Source organism: Numida meleagris, chromosome 4 (assembly GCF_002078875.1).
Source record: "Numida meleagris isolate 19003 breed g44 Domestic line chromosome 4, NumMel1.0, whole genome shotgun sequence".
Lineage (NCBI taxonomy): Eukaryota > Metazoa > Chordata > Aves > Galliformes > Numididae > Numida > Numida meleagris.
In genome coordinates, this window is record NC_034412.1 from 72228990 (window position 1) to 72252162 (window position 23173).

Genomic DNA, 23173 nt, shown 5'->3' on the forward strand with positions numbered 1-23173 from the left:
AGCTTGTTCATTTAACTTGTCTACACAGTGGCTATCTGTAAGTGAACAGCAGGTTTGGGAAGGAACCCTCAAGAAACATATACATTGACAGAGCTCTTGATCACCAAAGTACTTCAAAAAAAGGATTCCCGCATTTTCAAATGGCAGAATTAAATATTGTAGCCCGAACCAAGACACTAGCGATGACAGATGGAGTAAGACAAACAGTATGTGTAAGAGGAATAGAAAATTAGAACATAAAAAAGCACCCTTTTTATACATTCATTGTATCTACACATAGCAAGTTTTCATAGAACTGATGTGGATTTGCTGTGCTTAAAGCTGAAGTTACTGTGTAGGAACTGGAGGAAACAACGATAATTGTAAGTTCACGTGCCCAGCATGCAGACAGGTGACTCAGTATCTGGCCAGTGGAGTCTGACCTCTCAGAAACCAGAAGTGATCACAGATCTTCCAAGCTACGATGCTAATAAACTATTTCATAAAATTCAAAAATTTGAAAGGATATCATCTTGGGCTACCCAATCTCTGCTGCAAACCACAACCATGCAACAGAGATGGCTGAATGAATTGCACATGTCATTCTCTCAGCCTAAAGGAAGCAAGAGCAGAGCATATACTTTGCAAGACAAGGATCATTTGAGAAGGAAAATGACAGAAGCAAGCACACCAAAGCAAACTTGGTATTAGTTAGCTCTCACATATAGAGATGAAGCTCATCTTCACACCACCTACCATAAATAGCAAATGAGTTTCCCCTCCCAGTCTAGACAAACCAGCTATTTCTATTAGAGACTCCTAAATTATTAGAGACTCCTAATCCCTCTATGCACTCTAGTGCATTGGGAAATGAGATGAGAGCAAGTTACAAACAAGTAACCAGGTAAGTATCTGAGATCAGAGCCCAGGACAGCTCTGTTCAATGCCACTGCAAGCTCAACCTGGCAGCACTGCATAAGGGTGGTTCCAGAGACTGTGCCCTCTGAGCTAGCATCAGTACAGATTTGATTGCCTCAAGAAACACGTGCAGAGAGGAAAACCACAAACCACCAGAAAAGTCTGCCATCAATTTTGGATCACAGAACATTTCTCCTGTCTTCAGAATTTCTCCGCACACACTGTAAAATGATATGCCTTGTTTTTGTGCTAAGGATAGTGCCCTTTGCTACACAGATGAATAAAAACTGCCAGAGCGCACAGGTTAGATATCTGAGTACTCTTTGAGCACCATACATCCACCAAACAGATCTTTGGTTTACTCAAGTCCTCAGTGGGTCACAGCTTTCTCACAATGCCAAGTACCAATACCTTCAAATAGATACACAACAACTACACCAACTACATTACAGACTAGCAATTTGTTTATGCATCGAGGGTCCGTAAGAGAAACCTATGGAATTTCAGTCACACATCAGAAGTGAAAGAACACACACATATTACCTTAGAGTTTCAATTTCAGCAATTGTTTCATATGTAACATAGTAAATCACATTTTTAAAATGTTTTGCTACTTACAAGGTATGACAAAGACCGTCTAGAGCAATACCCAGGATAAATTCACTTGACAGTTAATTCTTTTCTATCAGCGTGTCATATTCTTCCCTAAATAAAGGCTCACAGTTATCTCTAAAAGCTTTAATATTTTAAACTTAACAAATTCACTTAAGGGACAGCATAACAGCATACACCCTGACAGTCACACATCTAGTTAAACTTCTTCAGAACTATTAAGTCAAGTTCAATGAAAAGGTGCAGAAACAGGGAAAATTACAGCTGTACTAATTGGAAGCCTCTACTTCAAGTAATAAGGTCTAGACACCTATGAATATTGGTAGCATGGGATGCCTGCCTGCAGAAGAACCAAACCAGTTGCTAAACAACAGTAGAATAAGGAAGCCTATCAATGCTAATGATTTTGAAAACTTCCAGGGTTAGTACCCTCCCGTCTTACTTTCCTACATTAGCAGTACTGCAGTGACTGTATTTTAAAAATATAAGCTTTTCCACTACAGAGTACAGAGCTTGCAGCTCAAAGTAAATCTGTTTTTCATATTATTTCCTTATGTGGTCCACACATATATCCATGTATTAGATCTGTTGATCTAATACAGCTTTCAGGGAAGCAGATATATTTCCCCAGTTTTCAACATTCTAAGGTCCAAATATACATTACTGTCAGTCTTTTTCCCTCAGCATGATTCCGGAGTAAAGAGTAGAAATATTTTTTAAATGAGACTACCAGAAAGAAGAGAAGACATTATGTTACATAGCTCAGTTTTTTCCCCTAAGGAACAGGCAGTCTTTGGTTAGAGATTGCATAACAGATACACAGATATACAGTAGGGACTATACTCTTACCTACCAACCATCTTCACATAAAAGTTGTTTTACCTTTTGCAATACCCTAAACATAACAATGGAAGAGCAGTGTACAGAATATATACTTTTAAATCCAAATTAAGAATACCCTGGAGTGTGAGAATTCCAAGTACAATATGGTAAAGACCGTCAAACCAAGAGGGAACTAAAATGTCTTCAAGTCATTATGTTCTGATAGGTGTGCACTGAACTGTCTACTTTCCAATACCATTCTCTAAGATGGGATAAATGTTACTGTGATCCAGAGATGAACACACTGAATTATTTTCACTGTTCATCTTCCAGCAAAAAAAATTCTTCCCACTAAAACATCCCATACATATTTCAAGGTGAAATTATGAATATCAAGAGAATTCAAGCTCTTACTGTGTAAGGATGGGGTGCTAAAGAAAACAAGAATCTTTATTTTCCATAGTTAGTCTACACATGAGATCCGTTCTCCAAATAACTGCAATAGCATCTAGATTTGTTCCTACAAATACTTTTCTTCACAAGACAGCATCATCATTCCACTAATTATTCCAAAATGAGGCTGTATCCCTAACAGCCTGAAACTGAGGGTGAAGGCTATTACAAGTTCCCTGGTACCATATTTGTTTAGGGTTTACAAATATAAGGGATTTCAGAAACTTTTTTCTCAGTACAGAGCCCTGCTGCAATAAGCTTTCTGCAAAGAACATATATCTCAAAAGTATTACTATTAGTATTCCTATAACTGAAGAAAATATAGGAACATAAAGTGAAGACTGAAAAGATCATCCAACTAAACTATCCGTGTAATGATTATATATATATATATATACACATATATCTATCTGTGTGCGAGTAGAAAAACCAAAAGTTATTAACATTTGGTTTCTGCTGTGCTGACACCCTTAACGATGACACTCCATTGGTAATCTTCAGAGTACTATCCAACATTTTCACACTGAAGGCAAATGGGAGATGAGAAATTACTGAACTTGTTAACAGTTCCCTACAACATACAAAATTTAGATCATTCCAAAACGATTTCAAGTGACAAATCCTCTCTCCGCTAGGAAATATAGTCTCTCCTGGAGATAATACGTTTTGTTTTTCATGAAAAGTAGACGTCCAAAAAGACTCTGACTACCTTTTTTGCTTAACAGTACAGATTCCACACAGGCTAATGTTCCCTGAAGGCTTATCCTGAGTTACCAGTATGAAGTTTCAAGCAAGTCTGCATCTACCATTGCTCTCATTTTAAAGAAGTGGAACTAGGAGCCCCTTATTATATATACTGGCATTGAACTACCTGTACCATTTTTATTGTATAAATCATTCGCACAATGTCAGAAGCAATAGCTTTGGAGATAACTAGGCTCAGAAGAGCACACTGCTGCAGAGATTCCTATTTTCATATTAGTTTCTGCCTAACACATTGAAATATCCAACCTTGAAAAAAAAAAAAAGCAGGAGCTCTATCTAAAAAGAAGAGAACTAAGAGATGACTTGCTCTTTGTCTAACTTATTCAAAGAAGGTTAAGCCAAATTAGAAGAAATACTCGAAAGAAAATACAGCTCTAAAATAGAGCTGGATATTCAGCAAATGAATTCATATTGCCAGGTCTGGTGAAATACAAGCTATTTTCTTGAAGATCAAAGCAAAAGAAAGGAAACAAAAAGAAGCTGAGGAAGCCCCAAAACCTTAGAAGTTAAGAAGGAAAACAAAAACTAGAACCACATCAGAGAAGGATATTCCCCTCTGGCCCACAGCTGACAGGTCTGGTTTCACCTCCACTTCTAAAAGCAGGCAGAGGTTTTCCCCTGAAGTAAACTTTAGATGGCAGTAGAATGAAGACTAGATCCATTAGGTACAAACTGAAAGGCAGACAGAAAAAGCATTCAAATTCTGCTTTCAAAATGCTATTAGTGATTACATGTACTACTAACAGAGTAAGAAATCAGCTTTTCATCATTTTCTAATATGAATTACACAGATCAGCATCTCCTGCTACAGACAACCTTAATTCCTAGGGGTTTTGGCTTGTTTTGTTTTGCTGTTAGGGTCTTGCCAAACAGAAGTAGATTTACATCCCGTAAACATCTCTACTTAGATTCTAGAAACATGTAATCCTATTTTCACTTTTAATATTTCTCAAAAATCATCAAAAAATATTAAGTACATGTAGTGCTTTTTTTTTTTTTTTTTTTTTTTTTGCTCTTGCTAGTTTTACACGCTCAAAGCAATGAAAGGGAGTCTAAATCTTTCTTCTGCCTCAGCAGATCACTTAATAAATTCCAGGGCAACTACAGTTGTGCAACCTTATTAGGCACAATGGAGTTAGACAGGCATAACTAGAGTCTTAATTTGGCTGCTAGCATTTTTATTACTCATGCTAGTGAATAAAAAGGAAAGTATGCAGCCTCATTCCAGGCTGACACGGGAAATGCATCTTTTTACCTTTCTGAAGATACCTGTTACAGAAGCTTGAGTTTTCTGAGTCACCTCTAATACATGAATGTAAATAGAGCTCACATTTGACTGGCAGATCCAAAAGCAGACTGGCTGTATACATCAATTTCCAACATCAAGATACTGATATGCTATAGCCCTGCTCCATGGCACCTACCATGCAGGAGTGCTGTCTCCCACAAGTTCTGATTATATTTCATGTAAGTAATGATCGTCTTGCACATAAGGAGCACACTGAGGATGCTGAAGGACTGAGGCTGACTGAACATACACAGAAAATCTACCATTTCCAAAACAGTCAGCTATGCAGCACCTGCGCCAAAAGAGCACACTGATCTTCCACACCGTTATAACCCACTTGCACTTCCACTGCTCAGAGGGAAGTTGAGCAGCACTGCCTCAATCAACGCTCCACCATTAGCTATGACCTTGCCTGAGCAATATTCAACTTTTTATTGCATGATCAGCATAAAACCACCATCGTGACAGGGAAAGACATTACTGTATCTCTTAGAAGTTTTTGCACAAGCAAGTATGTCTATTTTGACAGCTGGCAAACAAGAACAGAAGTTCCCTACAAGCCTGTTATACGGCTAGAAAAAGATGAGAAGCAAACTGAAACTAGATGTTCACATCAATCACAGGCAATGGTTCCACATCAAGAAACCAATCAAATTTGAATACCATTTCCATTAGTATTTAAAAACATGATCAAATCAGCTATTCATCTTTAGATATTCCATCAGTCTTAGCCCATGGTAAGATGACATACCCATCATGTCTACTTTTCTTAGCAGATAAATCATCTCCTGCTGCAGGTCTCCTCTTTTTCCTTGGAGGCATCACTTTACTAAAGCAGTCTGATGAACTGCAAGACCGGAGACTTCCTACAGAGGGAATTAAAAACACCAGTACAAGAGATGAAACTATTGCAGACCAGTCAAACTGTGTCCACTAATAGGCATATTACAAAGGAAAGGGAAAGGAGGACGTTAGTGGACTTATAAATTAGAAAAGGCCCCTTTTCCAGAGCAAAATCTGTTTTCCGTGGTGTTTCTCTGACCAGATTTCAGTTAAAGTTAATAGTGCTATGCCAAAATATACAATTATACCAGTGCTACTTCAGTCTAACAAAAGGTAGGAACTAAGACTATCCTGAAGAAGTATCTAAGTCTTCATTCTGATGTTTTTAGTAATTAATTCAGATCAGAACTTCTGAGAGTTGTTCATTACTTTTCGAAATACAGATGCAACCCAAAGATTAGAGCAGCATAGCTCTAGAAAACAGAATCTTTTTATTCTTAATCCACATTTTTTTGTGATACTGACAGCAAGGAAAGGAGGGTTTTTTTCCATTTGTGTTTGTTTTGTTGTGGGAGGGTGGGAAAGGGGATTTTTTTCCAGTGCTTTTTTTTTTTTTTTTTTTAGGTCGTTGTTTGGTTGGTTGTTGCATGTTTTGGGTGGTTGCTTTTTTTTGTTGTTGTTTTTTGTTTTTTGTTTTGTTTTAAGAGTGTTTTTGAAAAGAGGTGCTTAACAACCATTAGGAAAAAAAATGAGTAACTATCATTTTGGTCAGGTAGTTCTTAAAGTGTGAAGTTCTGCAAGTAGGAATTGGCCAGTGGTGCTAGCTGCATATTTCTACTTCTTCCTTTTGCCAGTTCTAGTAACTCTTCAGTGTGCTAATCCAGCTCACCAAACCTGTAAATAATTAAACTGAGGGGAAAAAGAAAAAAAACAATACCTCCCACCCTCCCCCCCCCAAAAAAAATCTGTATATTAGCACAGCAAGTTGTTTAATTATCTTTGCTGCCTCGTGAAAGTGATAGGCTAACAAGTCAGACAAAATTTTGTCCTGCTTTCATATATTGAAGACCACATGAACACTAGAAAAAGGTATGTGTCAGAGCAGCTCAAAGAGCTATCAAAGCTCCAAATGTTATGCAGAGAAATTTCAGAAGGAAAGGAAGGGAGAGGTGAGGTATAAAAATCTGGACACAAAGCAACGCCAAAGAAACTTGCAAGAAAATATGAAGAACTACAGCATGCCTAAGCTACCTTCTCTTTGCTTCAACAGCATCCAAGTTTAGCTCTGCTTTACTAACACATTCACAAAATCTTTTATTTTAAATCACAGTACAGAAGTAAGCAATAAAACTTGTACTACCGTTTGACACTGGGGAACAGATTGAAATCAGAGACCCAATTCCCAACGAATACTAATGGCAATCTTATGCTTACCTATTCTTCGTATCTTTGAAAGTCTCTCTCCTGTTATAGGAGAAACACAAGTAAGGAACCTTACAGCCTCACGGGCTTTGCTATATGTACTTTATTTTAAACATGCACTGAAACTCTTAGACATATAAAAGTATGGATTTTTCTTATAGTAGGCAATACGGTCACATCAGTTATCAACATTAACAAATTTGGTTTCAACTAATAGTTTTTGAACTTAGTATGCCTTCTTTGGTCTTACCTTTATACTCGCTTTTGTTAAGAAGAAAATTTATCTCTCTAGTTCAAGAAATACTCTTTCCAGTTTATATATTCTTCGTATACTTTTTCCCCCTCCTTCTTTTCTCTTTTGTTCACAAAGCTCCCCTCCCAAGAAAGCATGGACATACCTACACTATCTTTTAGAATGAAAGCTTTAGGAGTACTGTGAATTTATAATATAACTAGTTATTAAAAAGAAATCCAGCATTGTACTCAAACCTCTATCACATCAAAATATAATGGCTATGCCAGAAGTATGTACTTCTAGAAGCATTACTCTGTATATATAATGAGAGGATATTAACAATAACCATATTCTCAAAAATGAGTACAGTTGAAACAGATAAGCCAGAGACCACCAAAATTTCATAGTACGCTCAAACATTTTACTACCCAGATTAAAGAAACTAATGAACCTCATCTTATGACTGCATTAGTTCCATCTTATTATACCTGCAAATTAACGATACAACAGAATTCTATTTCTACAAATTACTCCAAGTATCATGCTTTATGGATTTTTAAATCAAGTTTCTAAACAGTGTTCCAGTACTTACTTGAAAACCTACACAAACTAAGGACACTTAAGATGACAGCAGAACTTAACAGATGGCTAAAGACAGCCAACAGATTCAGAACTACAAGCAAACTCAGACACAAACTTAATAAATCAAAGTGTGTGCTAACAAATAGATGATTTTGGAAAATACGTATGTACTTGAGTACTTGAATACAACCTGCAGTCACTCCATTCCTTTGAGAGCTATTTCATTCTTTTTTTTTTTTTTTGTATGCCTATTTAGAAAGCTATTTATGATGCCACAGACATTGGATGCTGGTAAAACATAACCAAAACAAACCCCCTAGAATTTGTCCAGTTTACTCCTGCTAATACTTGTTATTTTACTGGAAAAAGAAATATGCAAGGCTTCTGTGAAGAGAGATGCATAGCAGAAGATGAAAATAAATAAAAGTTATAGAATGGGAAAATCATTTTATCAGCTCTGCAACCCCAGACAAACCAAAAAACTTAATCCAAGAATTCCTGTTTGAAGTCTTAAAATTATAATCGAATTCATTACACCCCAATTTCTCCAGGGACTCATACGAAAAACTTATACCCTTTCTTGGTTTGAATGTGTCTAGTTGCAGTTATCAAACTGACAGAAAAGGAAAGAGAAGAGCTCAGAAACTGGTAAATGGCTATTAAATGCACACGCTCAAACAACACACTGACTCACGGTGGACAAACATTGTACTTGCTTTCAGAGAGTTAACGTCTTAATAATTTAGTTTTGGACCAAATCTTCACTATGTTTTAATTGTTGAATGATCTATAAACTACTAAAAACCACACTGCAAGAACATTTCCTGAAAAATACTTACATTTGTTACTAGAAACAGTGTATCAAATTTGAAGGGTAGTTATAATTTTCTTGTAGTTTCTTAACGTTAAAAAAGCAGGATATTTCTGTTGCATCCATCTGAAGTTAAAAACTATCCAAATGCAGCTTTATTTAAATTCTTTCAATTTCTTATCTTACAGCGTAGCTCACTAAGTAGCATTAACCTTTTCTACACAGATCTTACTAATTTCTAGGTCCAGGTTTTCCCATCTAATTTCACTTCTCACAGGTCTGATCATCTGCAAATGCACATGCAGCTCTCTCTGACTTCATGCAAAGTTTGACAGGAACTTTACTTACCAAGTGCAGCTTCTCTGATGTGATTATCTTCAAAGTTTCTTACTCCTGGGTCTCAACTCAAGATTGGCAGAACCCTCCTAGTTCTCACTGTTTTTTTGACACTTGAAGCTAGCATTTGCAAGGTAGAGCCTCCAAATGGCTGCTGAATAGGCCACCACCAGCCAAAAGCCTGCCGAGTATAAATGTTGTTTGCCAAACATTCTATTCAGTACTTCCAAATTTGCAGGAGACAAAGTTACCAGAGATATATCAACTCAAGAGCTAAAACTCACCCCAAGAAATATAAAACAATAGGTAAGATAAGCACCACAAGGGAGAGACACTCCTAGAATAGCAACAAAACCAGAGCAAGCAAAAAAGAACAAACAGTGGTCAATTGAAAATAATCCTGCAAGCTGTGTCCCTGTAGAAGAGATTTACAGGCACATTACTTCACCTACTCTCTAGACAATGACTGTGAACACTTCTGCTCTTCTGATGTTTAAGTAGATGGATGTTTCAAAAGAAAAATAATTACGAACTGTGAATGCTGAAGTAACTGGAAAAGACAAAGCAACTCACTTAATGATGGAACAGGACCATCACAAACACAGTCAACAATAATCATTTTTCAGATATGAGATGAGAAAAAAAAAACTAAGGTACTCATCAAAACACCAAACAATTTGCAATCTTCTTGTAAAACCAGGTATACAGGAAAAAAATCACCCCCCTCTATCTTGAACTCCACACTACAGAACTGCTTTGGACTTTAGAAGGGTTTTCTTCTCTAACACAACAGCAACAAAAGCTAGAAGCAAAATAATTTCCCCTCCAGCCCCTTCCAAGCTTCAAGAAAAGCAAAGGAGCCTTTCTTTTTTCTTTTTTTTTTCCTTTTTTTTTTTTGCTGAAGTCATTACCTCCTTGTGTTAAAACAGTCAGGAGACAACAGGATATGTACTTGTACAGACATTTTAGTCTGGAAAAGTAAACAAGTCACAATTTAATAATCAAAGCAGGACTTTATGTGCACTTAATGTGAGCTATTGACAAGCTCCTAGATTTCTAGGCATGAGAAAAATGACTAATATCAAATTCAGGAGGGAAATTTCCAAGTTAATACACATACAGAGGAGGAAAAAAAAATAACAAATGGTTTAATGAATCTGTCTGTGATTCTTACACCTAGAAACAGCTGATAAGTTAAAGCCCCATGACACATTTACAGTCTACCTTATTTTTCAGATTATACAAACACATTGAATGCTAACATTTTATGAGACTGTAGTTGTAATGTGTGATATATTTTGAAATAAGGTCCATGCTAGTTCCCAAATCACTGAAGAAAATCTGAAAAACCCATTTCTAGCTCTTAGATATTTAAGTTATGGTTCCAGAAAAGAAACAGTAATACTTAGAAAAGATAAAATTTTTCTAAAATAATTTAGATGTCCAGTGCATTTATTGTTAGCTCAAAAACACCTGCTTTGAAATAATAAGCATTAAAAATTCATTATAAATAAAGGGTAACCTAAAATTGAAATACTCCATTTTTCTAAGCAGCTTTTAGAAGTCTCAATTCAATTTAAATTGATGTATTTATAAGTCACCTCCAAAACAAGGAGTGACTTAATACAGGACTCCACTGTAACAACATTAACCAGGATACATCAGAAAAATAATAGTAATCTCTAAGGATAAGACTTGCTCCAGAAGACTAAAAGTGAGAAAAACATCTCAAAAAAATAAAATCATCTCTAGATGGGTTTGATAACACCCAAGGAAACCTTCACAACAGGCTTACTAGCATGACTGTCAAGTGAGTTCTAGATGTAGAGTATCAAGTAAATTCACAGGATCTATGCAGTTCTGTAAGCTGCATAACAAAATGAATAGGTCTTGACACTATTTACTACATCATCAGTAATAGTGGAGAATAGAAATTATGAAAATTTAGGCACAATGAAATCAAACGATTTGGAAAAGTTGTTTGGTTTTTTTCAGACTTGCATAAGACTCTCCTGTAAGATGTTTCATGAGTGCCAAGTCCCCTAACAAAGTGAGCATATGAGACATCACTGCACTATACTCACAATGGCCAAAATAGCCCCCTGTACATCTACTTGTCCTCACATGAGGAAGGCCAAGTACACTTTTCAACTGAACTCAAGGCTGGAAGTTATGCAAATACTGGGGCTTCACCTTTTCCTGCGAAGAGATATAAAACAGGGCAGAAGCATAAGAAACACTGGAATGAAATCTGAAGAAATTGCCAGTAGCAACTTCTACTTTCAGTTCTCATTTCATACTTCTTCCTGGTTTGAAAGGCTCTTTTACAGCTATTGTAAAAAAAAAACCACATTCTTTACTGGGATTTTATGTCCAAACTCATTGAATGAGTATGCTTAAGCTTTTAAAACAGCTTAATTCATACAAACACAAAGCAGGCAATAACAACAAGTGTCAGAAAAAAGCAGTTCATTAAAATCAACAACATACTCAAACATGTTCCCAGGGAGATAATGATAGTGCTAAGGCTGATTTCTTACGCTGACCTTTTACAGTGGTAGTGCTAAGCAAGAGAGAAGAAATTCCAAACACCTTATGCACACCTACTTGCTTTTATTGATTAGTAACAGAACTTGACTGCCCCAAAATCAATACCTCACGTTTCAGAACAGTTTTGCAATCAAAAGTTGGAAAAGACTATAGAACGCGTTTTCATGTGCAAAACAAGGGCGTACTCAAGTTTAGTTCAAGAACCTAGATCACAAAGGGGAAAATTCCAAGTCTCCATTAGGAGACGGAAGAGGACATCAGTTCTAACAAATGGACGGTAACGGGTCTGTCAAAACTACCTGTTTCAGATGACCTCTTCTGCAGAGGTTTTGCATGATGAGCTAACTTCAGGTATGAAATCACCAAGCACACTGACAGAAAATATTTGATAGAAGCTTTCTAGTAGGGAAGGACAGTGCAACTACAAAACAAAGTCCATATGGAGGAGGGCACACAAGCCACAGGTGAGTTCTATCAGATCCCGGACAACTCAGCCATATGCATCTCTCCTCACAGCCCTAAGCCAAGGGAGTGGCAGATTTACAAGTTTGTCCCAGAAATCTCCAGGAGAAGCGGACAGCTCTCCTCACTTTCTTAAGCGCTCAGGGTAACATCAGCACACATAGCTAGCACCTCAGGAGAGAGAACAGCTTTGAGACATGGGAGGACAGATGCGGCCACTTCTGAAGAACTGTTCTGCTAAATATCAGGGCCTGAAGCCAACAAGTTATTTTATTACCTCCTTCAGTATCATGCTTGAAACACAGAAAGGAATGAAGAAAAAGGAATCAAGGAAAATGTCAGCCTTAAGGAACAAGCGCAAAAGGAGATAGCACATGTTAAAAGATGTAAAGTCACAAAGCACAAACGCAGGTGAATCAAGAATTGGCAGCAAACGAGTACCAGGCACCTGAGATGATGGCCTCAAAAACAATGACATTTTTTAGAGCAGAAGAGAGATTGGGAACTAAGAAATAGCCCTTAGATATTTACTGAAAATCTACACAAGAAATAGGAAAAAGTCCCATCCAACAAAATCACTAGAAAAAAAAGAGTTAGGTTGTTTGGAGCACAGCATTTAAACTCGGTTACAGGCAACACAAAATAGCCACGAGAGGCCTTGCTTCTGCTCTGTTCTCACTAATGCGATTTCAAGAGTCAAAACACTGTAAGAACATGGATATTCTGCTAGTCTGATGGGTTGAGTCCAAGGAGTGAGAGGAATTTGTCATAAGGTCTTCTTAAAGAACTTACACAAAGAAATAGTAAAATAACATACTGCTGAAATCTATGTCAGTTCTCCACAACTGGGGAAATTAAAAGCACAAACATTTATTTTGAAGAACTCTTGAAAAAAAGAAAGAAAAGAAAAAAACAATCCTGTAGTTGCTTTCTAAAACTCCCTCAGCTTCCTAAAATCTCAGTTTCCATAATGCTAGAGAGAACTATTTCACGAAGCAAGATTCAATTATTGTGATCTATTTCTACTGCATCCTTATTAAATACCTGTCTGGTGATCGTCTTGGCCAACGTCCTCTGTCAGATTCTGCAAGAGAATAGGAATGAATACAGTTAAATAAGATCATAATCTCCATTGTTCAGTAACGCTTTTAACCTTTATTCAATATTTATATTCATCTTCGTTATTTAAGAACTGTTTAGCTAAAACCGCAGAGGCTTTTTGTTTTGGGTTTGTCTTTACCAAAACAATTACACTTGCAAACGTATCTAAAAAGTTCAAGGATAATCTGCAAGTAATTTGAAAAATATTTTTAAATACTTTTTTGAACTCAAAAACAAATACATCTGAAGAGCGGAAATAACTATGCATTCACTGGGCAGTGCCTTTTTAAAGAACTCCATGAATAAATGCCACATTCGAAAAACTGAATTTCACCTTTACCACAGTAGCAGCATTGCTTATGGCTAAACATGCTTACACATTGCCAAGAAATGTGGTTGAAACACAACTGGAATCTTGGAAACAATTTTTTTTTTTTTTTTTTTTTAAGGAAGTGTCTTTTCCACCAAATTTGCAATGTAGAAACAGAAGCTACAAGTGTAATAAGGATTACCACTATCCGATACATCTAGGAAAACTGGTTTGGGGAAAAAACTTCAATGTTGCACTGAATGTGGCTGAAACTCCACTCTGAACCTTGGTGTATAATCTTTCAGCAGTATTTACTAATAATTGTAAATGTAATCACTATAGGATTTCAACCACAAAAACATTCTGAGCTATCACCCTAGCAATTCCACCAAGAGAAAATGGCAAGTCATTACCAGCCTATTGAGGGTGTGGTAAATCTTGTGAATATTTGCCAGTGTTGATAGGTGAGAATTCAGTTGAAAATCTAAAGAGGAAAAAAAAAACCAGTTTTAAACTGCTTGGTTTCCAGCTGTAGCAATTGAGATCTTCATAAATTCTGGTAATTCAATCAAACCATGACAAGACCATGAAACAAAAGGCAACTTAACTCTTTTCAACCACCAACATTTTCAACATACAATGGAAAATATTAAGTCAAATCTGCAGAAGAAATCCTACGTATGTGTTCTTAAGGCACAGATGACATCCAGCAAAACAGAACTATACCTAAATACAAAATTATATTAAATGTGATAAATTTAAATCATTTACAACTCTTGTCCTTAAGATGAGGAATCATTATATAGAGTTTCCATGTTACTCCGTCTTCCTCTTCCATATACTCCAAAAACAATTTAATTATCATACAACATTCTAAAATGACTACTGAAAACACTGGTTTTTAAGAGACAATAAAACAAGTACTTGTCTTTATACTCATTTCCTTGCAAAACAAAATTACTGGAACACACACAGCTGCAACATGACGACTTCTGTGTAATGAACCAAAAGTCACGATACAGCAGTTATGACCAAAGCCAATAGAACCCAAAAGGAAGAACCCTGACACTTCACAAAAGAAGCCCTAACACGGATACTCTGACTTTGCTTCCATGCCTCACAAATAAAACACTTGAGTTTGCACCAGCTGACAAAAAGAGACGCGCTAGTTTCTCTCTGTTCTTTTTAAATCACCTATTTTTGCTAGAAACAAGTCCAGAACAAAACTAGAAAAGAAGTAATTAACAAAAAATATCCACTTTGATCCAGTCAGAGAGCATGCAAACCATCAAGAGGCTCAGAAGCTGGGCACAGAACAGCTGAGAGAGATAAAGACATGGAATCACTGTAAAATACTTCCATTTAAACCAAAAGCAAACTGGCTTCCCCTTGGAACTTGGGCAGAAGAGAACACTGACAATACAGAGAAACATCCAACATGGCGAGCAAAACACTGCAAGCAGAATGCGACTCTGCGTGCCCGGTGTCACTGCTATGGGCTAATGGCTGCAGCACTTCTGGTAGCAAATGTGGCTTTCCTCAGTTGCTCCTAAAAGATACGAGTAAGGACAAAAACGTAATTCCCACATTTCAATCCTTTGTATTTCAAAAAAAAATGCTGTCAAAATACACTGTAGATGGTCCAGAATCTAAGGACAAGCAATCTGCATTAAATATCAGATCCTTGGGACAGTGAAAAATGCCATTACAAACTGAAGAAGCACGCTTGTTGCACACATCAGTATGGAATCCTCTCAATATGGCGAATAAAAAAAAATTCAAGAGATACCTTTAAGAATCACAGGTTTTATTTATTGTCTTATCTGGAGAGTCTCATTTCACTACTAACTGCTTATTTCTTACCCAATTCTCCCCCATTCCCCATCATAGCAACACAGTTTCTGTAAGTCAGATGTGCCAGAGATGGAATTTCAAACTTCAGATAAATTTATCAAGACAGAAACAGTCTGTCTCTTCTTACTACCAAGCTGAGGGTGTAGAGAGGGGAAGAGAGGTTAAGAGTTATTCTGAGAAGAGCAAGATTAAAAAGAGGAAAGGTGTTTTTGCTAACTGCCAGCCCAGATGGAGCTCTTCAGAACACAAACGTTAGTTTCCCCTGTTGCACAGCCTAAGATCTGCAGCAAAGAATACAGATCTTTAGAGAAACCAGTTATATCTGGAGCTACCAAGGGGCTAACACTAACCAAATACTTTCTTCTAAATTAATACTAAGCAGTATTTTAGATAGTACTTTTAACTACAATAGAAAAAATATTCTAGAACTAGGATTATGTATACTAGACATTGCCTTGGAAATAAAGCATTCCTAGGTACTTCAAAACACAGCATTCACACCAGGATGTTTCACACATCCATTGGAAACAGCTTTACAACTTTAAGCTGTTATTTCAGAAAACCTTGCATAATTATGATGGCCTTGGAGGAGTTGCATCAATATATTTTAGCTCTTACATGACAAGCATCACACCTTGGCTGCACACAGACTGGTGTATCCACAAGAATACTAAGGCTTCTAGAATGAAACCAGAGTCCAGTTTTGTCTCCTCCACAGGGGATGCTTGCAAAGCGGGGATGTTATCCAAAACCAAAGATAAGCTGCTTCGTCAGCTACTGGTAGAGAAGCAAACATGAGTGGCAGCCAACAAAACTGGGAAATTTAATTACAGCTCAAGTTCCCTTTTGAACTTCGTCAGTGTTTGTTGTATCCACACTGCAAGCAACAGGCACACAAAGTATTCCAACAATAGTGAAAAGGCATACTTTGAAAAACTGTTTTTCAATGAGCAGAATCTGACAAATACTCCCTCCCACGCTCTTGTAACACCACTCCGAAAACCAGCAGAAGGACAAGGCACAGTCACATCAAGCACTGCTGAGCTGCTAGCTGCAGCCGGGCTCCTTGGGGTGCTCCATCAGCTGCCCAGCCAGGTGCACCCCCAGGAGCTCCGCACTCAACAGCAGCTGGTACAGGTTCCATGTGAAGGAAATCAGCCTAGGTGAAGCCATTTGTCATCTGAACACAAGAGTTTCAAAGCAGATCAACCAGCCTGGAACTATGAAGATGTAATGGCCTTCAGCTGTGGCAGGGTAGGTTCAGATTGGATAGCAGCAAACATTTTTTTTCCTCAGAAAGAGTGGTGAGGCACTGGCACAGGCTGCCCACAGAGGTGGTGGAGTCATCGTCCCTACAGGTGCCCAAGAACCATGTGGACATGGCACTGCGGGACATGGTTAGAGGGCATGGGGTGACGGGTCAGTGGTTGGACTAGATGTGTGCGCTGGCAGCCCGGAAGGCCAACTATGTTCTGGGCTGCATTAAAAGAGGAGTGGCCAGCAAGGAGAGGGAGGTGGTGGTCCCCCTCTACTCGGCTCTTGTGAGGCCCCATCTGGAGTACTGTGTCCAGCCCTGGGGGCCCCAGCACAAGAAAGATGTGGAGCTCTTGGAACAAGTTCAGAGGAAGGCGACTAAGATGACCAGAGGGCTGGAGCACCTCTCCTATGAAGAAAGGTTGGGGGAACTGGGCTTGTTTAGTTTGGAGAAGAGAAGGCTCCAGGGAGACCTCATTGTGGCCTTCCAATACTTGAAGGGAGCGTACAAACAGGAGGGGGAACGATTGTTCACGAGGGTGGATAGTGATAGGACAAGGAGGAATGGTCTTAAACTGAAACAGGGGAGATGTAGGTTAGATATTAGGAGGAAGTTTTTCCACACTAGAGGGTGGTGATGCCCTGGAACAGGTTGCCCAGGGAGGTTGTGGATGCCCCGTCCCTGGAGGCATTCAAGGCCAGGCTGGACATGGCTCTCGGCAGCCTGGTCTAGTGGTTGGCGACCCTGCACTCAGCAGGGGGGGGGGTTGAAACTCAGTGATCTTTGAGGTCCCTTTCAACCCAGGCCATTCTATGATTCATCTTGGTGGTATTTTCCAACCTTAATGATTCCGAGCTGCTATGATTCTATTCTGGTTTTTTTAGAGCAGGAAAAGAAAAACATTAACCTGGGATCAAGAGGAGGAAAGCTGCTTCCTTCAGGAATACTGAAGAAAAGACATACTATATTACAAACCCTAAGGGGAATGCGTCAAACAAATTAACCAACACAAATATATATGCTTGTTTTTCTTGCAGATGCTAGCTTATCTTTAGCAATGGAAATCCCAAATGCTATTAAATAGTTTGAAATAATCCGCAACACAACAGATTAGGAAAAAAAGTTCTGGGTAAAATAATTGCAAATCCAGCCTGAAAGGAAAGAAATGCCAGAACCAGCCTCATAAAATGGAACTTCACCCTTGCCCACAGTTCAGCATTAAAAACAAGTGTTAATGTCTGGGTTATTTAATTAGTCCCAGTCACATACAATCAATTGCAGAAAGCAAAAAGATTAAAAATAACCTTTACAAAACTTTAGAATTAAGATTTACACTGCTGACCTGACAGTTATGGAGAGGCAAAGGAGAGAGCAGCTGGTTGGGCTCGTTTCCTTAACACACTATGATAAAAGTAGCTCTAACCCTTCACTGAGACAAATCTAAGAAATACAATGAAACTCAATATACTTTATATCCCCTTCCCCCCCCCCCAAAAAAAAAAAACTCAATACGTATTTTAAATATAAGCAAATGACAGAGGTGAACAGAAGCTGAATACTTTCTATCTGAAACGTCAAATTCAAATCTGCAAAGTCACATTTTCAGAAAAAAAAGACAACTGTAATTTTTATTACAGGAAGCAACGCACTGCCAAACTGCTCAAATGAGACCACAAATGAATACCTAAAAAAGAGTATTTCCTACTACGTGTCCACCCACACATGGCACGTACCTGCCTGGGACCTGTAGCTTATTTCCTGCTGTTAAAATTATCACTTAAAAGCTCTGACAAACCACAGCCATTGGGTGCACTATCACCTACCACCAAACCTGCACTAGCACTAGGTCAGACCAGCAGTAGGCTCCCAAACTTCCATTAAAAGCTTCTAGATTATCTCAGCAAATAGAAAGTGTCTAGTAGCAGTAGGTCTAAATTCTAACAGTAACAGTTTGTCTAAAAATATTATGCTAGACAGACGTGACACATAAATGCTATAGATGCAACTCTGCATTAAGTACTTAAGTCTGGAAGGAGTCATAGTAATTTTTATGACTGCTAAGATTTATCCAACAGTATAAATGTCGTCATTTGCTAAAAGCTTCTCCGAAAACAATTAGATAAACACATACCGGGCAGATCCATGCCCTGAAAATTAGAATGGAATGTTTCAGCTTATTCTTTTATTTAATACAGTCCCTGGCTTCAAACAACAGAACTGGAGAAAACTTGTAGCAATAGGAGAAACATTATTCCAAAGTACTTTCTCCCTAACTGATTTTGAATAAACCTTACTTATCCAATAAAAGAATCGTGCAGTTATTATGAACTGTATGATGTTGTGCTCCCTGATCTGCTTACAGAATTATCCTAACAGCACGATAATTTGTATTGACCAATAATTTAGATGTTCAGATCTGAAGCCTATGTTTGGTGGAAGCCTTCAGTACTTACATTCAGAAGGCAGAATTTCTATATTCAAGTGTAGAAAACAAATGAAAAAAGTGCATCAGCTCTCTCTTCATTTACAGGAAAATAACACACCTAAAAACAGAGATCTCCAAGAGCAGTACAGTAAGCATATGGAGCAGCCAGGAGCTGACACCGCATTCCTGTCCAAGGGAGGATGAAGTGACTTTCAGTGCCTGTGGCCGACTCCAGACCACCTAAAACAAGGCAACTTCTCCACCGGGTTAGAGCACAACAGGTGTTTGTTCTACAACTTTTACAAGAGTGTTACAGTATAGTTTTTGTTCTGAGACCTCCGCAAGATTGTTACAGTTTTGTTTCACTGCTCTTAACCAATCGGAAAGATAGTGAGAATTCACAATGTTACGGATCCCTACAGCCCTGTCACAAAGTCTGAGCCAGAAAGAAACATGTCACTTTATTCCCACACAGGGACTTGCTTGATTTGACGGAGTTGAATATAGGGCAGGATTCAGAAAGTAAAGAGAGTGGAAGTGAATTCCAGCCTGGAGTGCAAGGGCATCCAATTAAATGGGAAGAGAAGTGTGCTGAGCCCTCCTGGCTGGAGGAGCAGCAGGACCCGGCCAGCACTGACACCATGCCGCAGGACACGGCCCCTGCGGGCACACACACACACAGCACTGAGCATCGCGCCACTGCAGATGCCAGCACAGCCAAAAACACGTGTGAAAGCTTACACGCATTTTCCAAATACTACACCCTGAAACATCCTGAAGCAAAATGGTGGTTCAAGTGATTAAAATAAAACCCTGACAACAAAATGTGGCTGAAATGACAGCACTCTGAAGTACACTTAGCTTAAAGGGTTATCATTTTAATGCAAACCTTCACCGCAACATTCGGTATTACATCAGCAGCCACGCACACTGCTTGTAGCAAAGTATTTTAAAAATACTGCACACTATGCAGATAGGGAAAGGGGAAAGCACTGATCTTTCTTTCACAGGAACCAATCTTTCTTTTATCCAGGTATGTAATAAGCACCCTGGCCTGGAGGCTCATTTACAGAAAGAGCTACTGAGGTTTAAAGTTCATCGAGAATTTCAGAGCAATTTGAGCAGCAGACATGGCACATAGCTGGTTCTTTAGTTTGAACGTCCATTTATCTTTAATTGAATTGGACCAAATCAGAGCTACACTACAAAATAAATACACTTCAAAATAAACTCTGCACACTGGCTCATGTTTTGTTTTGGTTTTTAGCCAAAGACCTAACACTGCGTACATTTATGTTGTAATACATCTGTTTCTGTTGCTGCAAATACCATAGCTTGTGTGCCCACTAAATGTGCCTGATAAGCATTCCCAGAGAATATTCTTGTCAGGATATCACAGAACTGGAATGACCAGGCACAGATGGAAAAGAATGAATAAAGCAGTGGATAATTACACCTTTTTAAAACCTATTTCTAGAGTATATATTACAAAATCAAACAGTATTTTGGTGGTCTCATGCTCCTGATGTTATGAGCAGAACAGGGGAAATGCAGCTACGAGGCATTTAATACAGAACTAGCCTGCACCCATTTGCTGCAGAGTACTCATGCACTCTCTACCATCAAATTCATTCCAAAATACGTCAATGAGTTAACTTTGTGTCATCAGATGCTACGGCCACAGCACAGCTTGCCAGCACTGCTCCTAACTTCATGCCAGATTAGGTATCATCTGCCACCCTACAAAGGGTATAAAGCTAATAAAAACTTTGTGTCTTGTGCTCCAGCTAGTTCAGCAGAAATGCAACCCCAGCATGCACTGCTAGGGTGTCCAGAATGACATGGATCAGTACATCAGGATGAAACTGCAGCAGCCTACAAACAGCTACGCCAGGCACAAGCACTGCTGCCCCAGCTGCTTACTTCCACCTCTGCCAAAAGTTACAGATCCCACAACTCTGCCAGCAGCACAGGTCATGGGCATGTTCCCTAATCCACTCCAGGCAAAAGCCTACCATGTCAGTTGAGCCAATTTAAGGAATTGGCAAGAGCTAACCCAGATACATTTGACTGATGAATTAGAGAGTGCTCCTATAAAGCCCTGCGCCAGCAGAGCCGTAGAAGCAGTAAGCTTCAGCTATGAGCTCCAGCAGTCCCAGGGCCTGTGAGGGCCTGTGCCCTCACACACCTGCAACAAATGACATAGGAACATGGCTCCAACAACAATGTATATTTTAAAACCAAATAAAAATCACTGCAAGAACTGGAAGTTTTGGGTTGGTTGTTTTTTTTTGTTTTGTTTTGTTTTTTAAGTCTCTTTATGAGTCAAAGTGAGAAATTCTGTTTAACCTCAGACCTACATTTTTAAGTAAAATGTCCAAAATGGACAATACATGAAAAACACTTATTGAGACCTGCAAGTAGATACTTTTAAAATGAGGCTTCTGCTCTAAGTTGTTGTGAGCAGCCTTACTTCTTGCAGAAAGACACAACCACCACTGTTAAGGGCACTAATATCTAAACTGAGCGCAAAAGGTGTGCATTTTCCTAGCACGTCCCCTATTTCCAAGCCTTTTGCTTTCCACAAAGCATGTTACAGAAATCAAGCATGATTTCCTCTTCTGCTTGAAGAAGCAAATAAATGAACTGGGACGTAATGATTTGGGGGGAAAAAAAGCCCTTGTTTTCCTGTTTCCAAGGTGAGGGGGACAAAGTAAAGAAGCTAGAGAATTAATAACTTGACTCAAGTTAGCACAAGTCACCCAGACAAAAACAAATCACGTACTAAGATTATACAAATAAAATCCCATCCTGATACAATATAATAAAGAGAAATAGTGAGAGGAAGACTATTTACTTGCCTTATTCAGCTTATTGCCTTTACTTGGCTTATTGCCTTGCAAATAGAAAGCTTTTTTGATCACGCTTATTGGAGCTGCAAGAAACTTTTAAGAGAAGAGAAGAAACGGGAAGTTGTGTTTCTCATATAATGTGGAAAAAATCAGTCTTAGAAAAATAGAGCAAAAATGCATTAACAGAATAGAGAGGATCAAAAAGAAGACTCAACAGAAATGTCAATTCTTGTTTCAAGCATTTCCGCAGTAAAAAAAAAAAAAAAAAAGAAAAAAGAAAACTCAACAGCTATGAATCTACAGGTAAGGATACAAGTTAATTTAGGAAAACATTCCTACTGAAAATACCACGTATACACACATAGGCACTTCATGGCCTTGCCATATATTGCAGTAGAAGATTGAATCATTACAAGGGACATTTTGAAGACGACGACAGCGACAGCTGAAGGATGAGAAGCAGTACTCTATGTGTTCTATGCAGAGAAATTAACAACAAAAAAAATCACTGCACCACCTCCAACACCCTCCATTAGGGAGTGCTGGAGTATCTGCAGCTGCAGCCCACAAGTGCGTAATACAGATCTGCACCGTTTGGGTTTTAGACAGAGGATACTGCGAAGGGACCAAACAAAAGGCACTTTCTAGAAAAATTATCCTATTTCCAACATAAGGCAGCTGTTTCTGCTTCAGCGGGAGCCTTCACCATCAACACGTAATGATCTCTAAATATAAAGGCAGAATAAATCAGGGCTGCTAAAGACATTACATAACGTTACCGTGTGGGCTCTGCGAGGCCCTCCCTGCCCAGTTTCTCACTCTGAGGAGCACTGAGGGCTCGGGGAGCCCATGCCCGCTGAGGCGCTGCCCCTCATAACGCCTGGCACACAGGGCCCTGCCCAGCAGCGCGGCCCTCCCGCAGCCCCTGCTCGCGGAGCCCTGCAGCAGGGAGCGCCCCGTGACCGTGACGCCCAACGCCCGCCCCGGGCGGCTTCACAGCACCGGGAGCACCTCAGGGAGCGCGGCCAGGAGCGGCAACCCACGAACGAGGCCCCCCCCACGCCCCGCGCCGCCCCCGCCCTCAGCTCAGCGCCGTGCCCGGGGGGCTCCGCTCTGGCTCCGGGGCTGCGAACGCAACCGGCCGGGGGCGGGGCGACGGGCGCCGCGAGGACTGGCGGGAGTTGTAGTCCGCCGGCCCCCCGACCCCGGCCCGCCCGCGCGGGGCAGCGGCGGAAGAGCCTCCACCTCCCACAATGCGCCGCCCGTTCCCCCCTCGCAGCCCGTTTCTCCCGCACCGGCCCGGAGGAACCGCTCGACCAACCGCTCCCCGCCGCGCACGCACCTCTCCCGCGGGGCAG

General features: G+C 39.4%; 1 protein-coding gene across 5 annotated transcripts in view; it reads right to left on the reverse strand.

Moving 5' to 3' along the window:
• The window catches only part of DCUN1D4 (defective in cullin neddylation 1 domain containing 4), a 38648-nt gene that overhangs the window by 14924 nt on the left and 551 nt on the right, over nucleotides 1-23173 (reverse strand). For 2 of the 5 annotated variants that reach the window (XM_021397298.1, XM_021397297.1), the window contains exons 2-5: nucleotides 13843-13913; nucleotides 13063-13102; nucleotides 7055-7084; nucleotides 5589-5703 (exon numbers count right to left, since the gene is read on the reverse strand). In XM_021397298.1, the coding sequence (XP_021252973.1) occupies nucleotides 5589-5703; nucleotides 7055-7084; nucleotides 13063-13102; nucleotides 13843-13913 (256 nt within the window). Of the gene's footprint in view, nucleotides 1-5588; nucleotides 5704-7054; nucleotides 7085-13062; nucleotides 13103-13842; nucleotides 13914-22594; nucleotides 22796-23173 lie in introns of those variants that run through there. The other 3 variants (XM_021397300.1, XM_021397299.1, XM_021397301.1) reach the window with 2 other exon arrangements.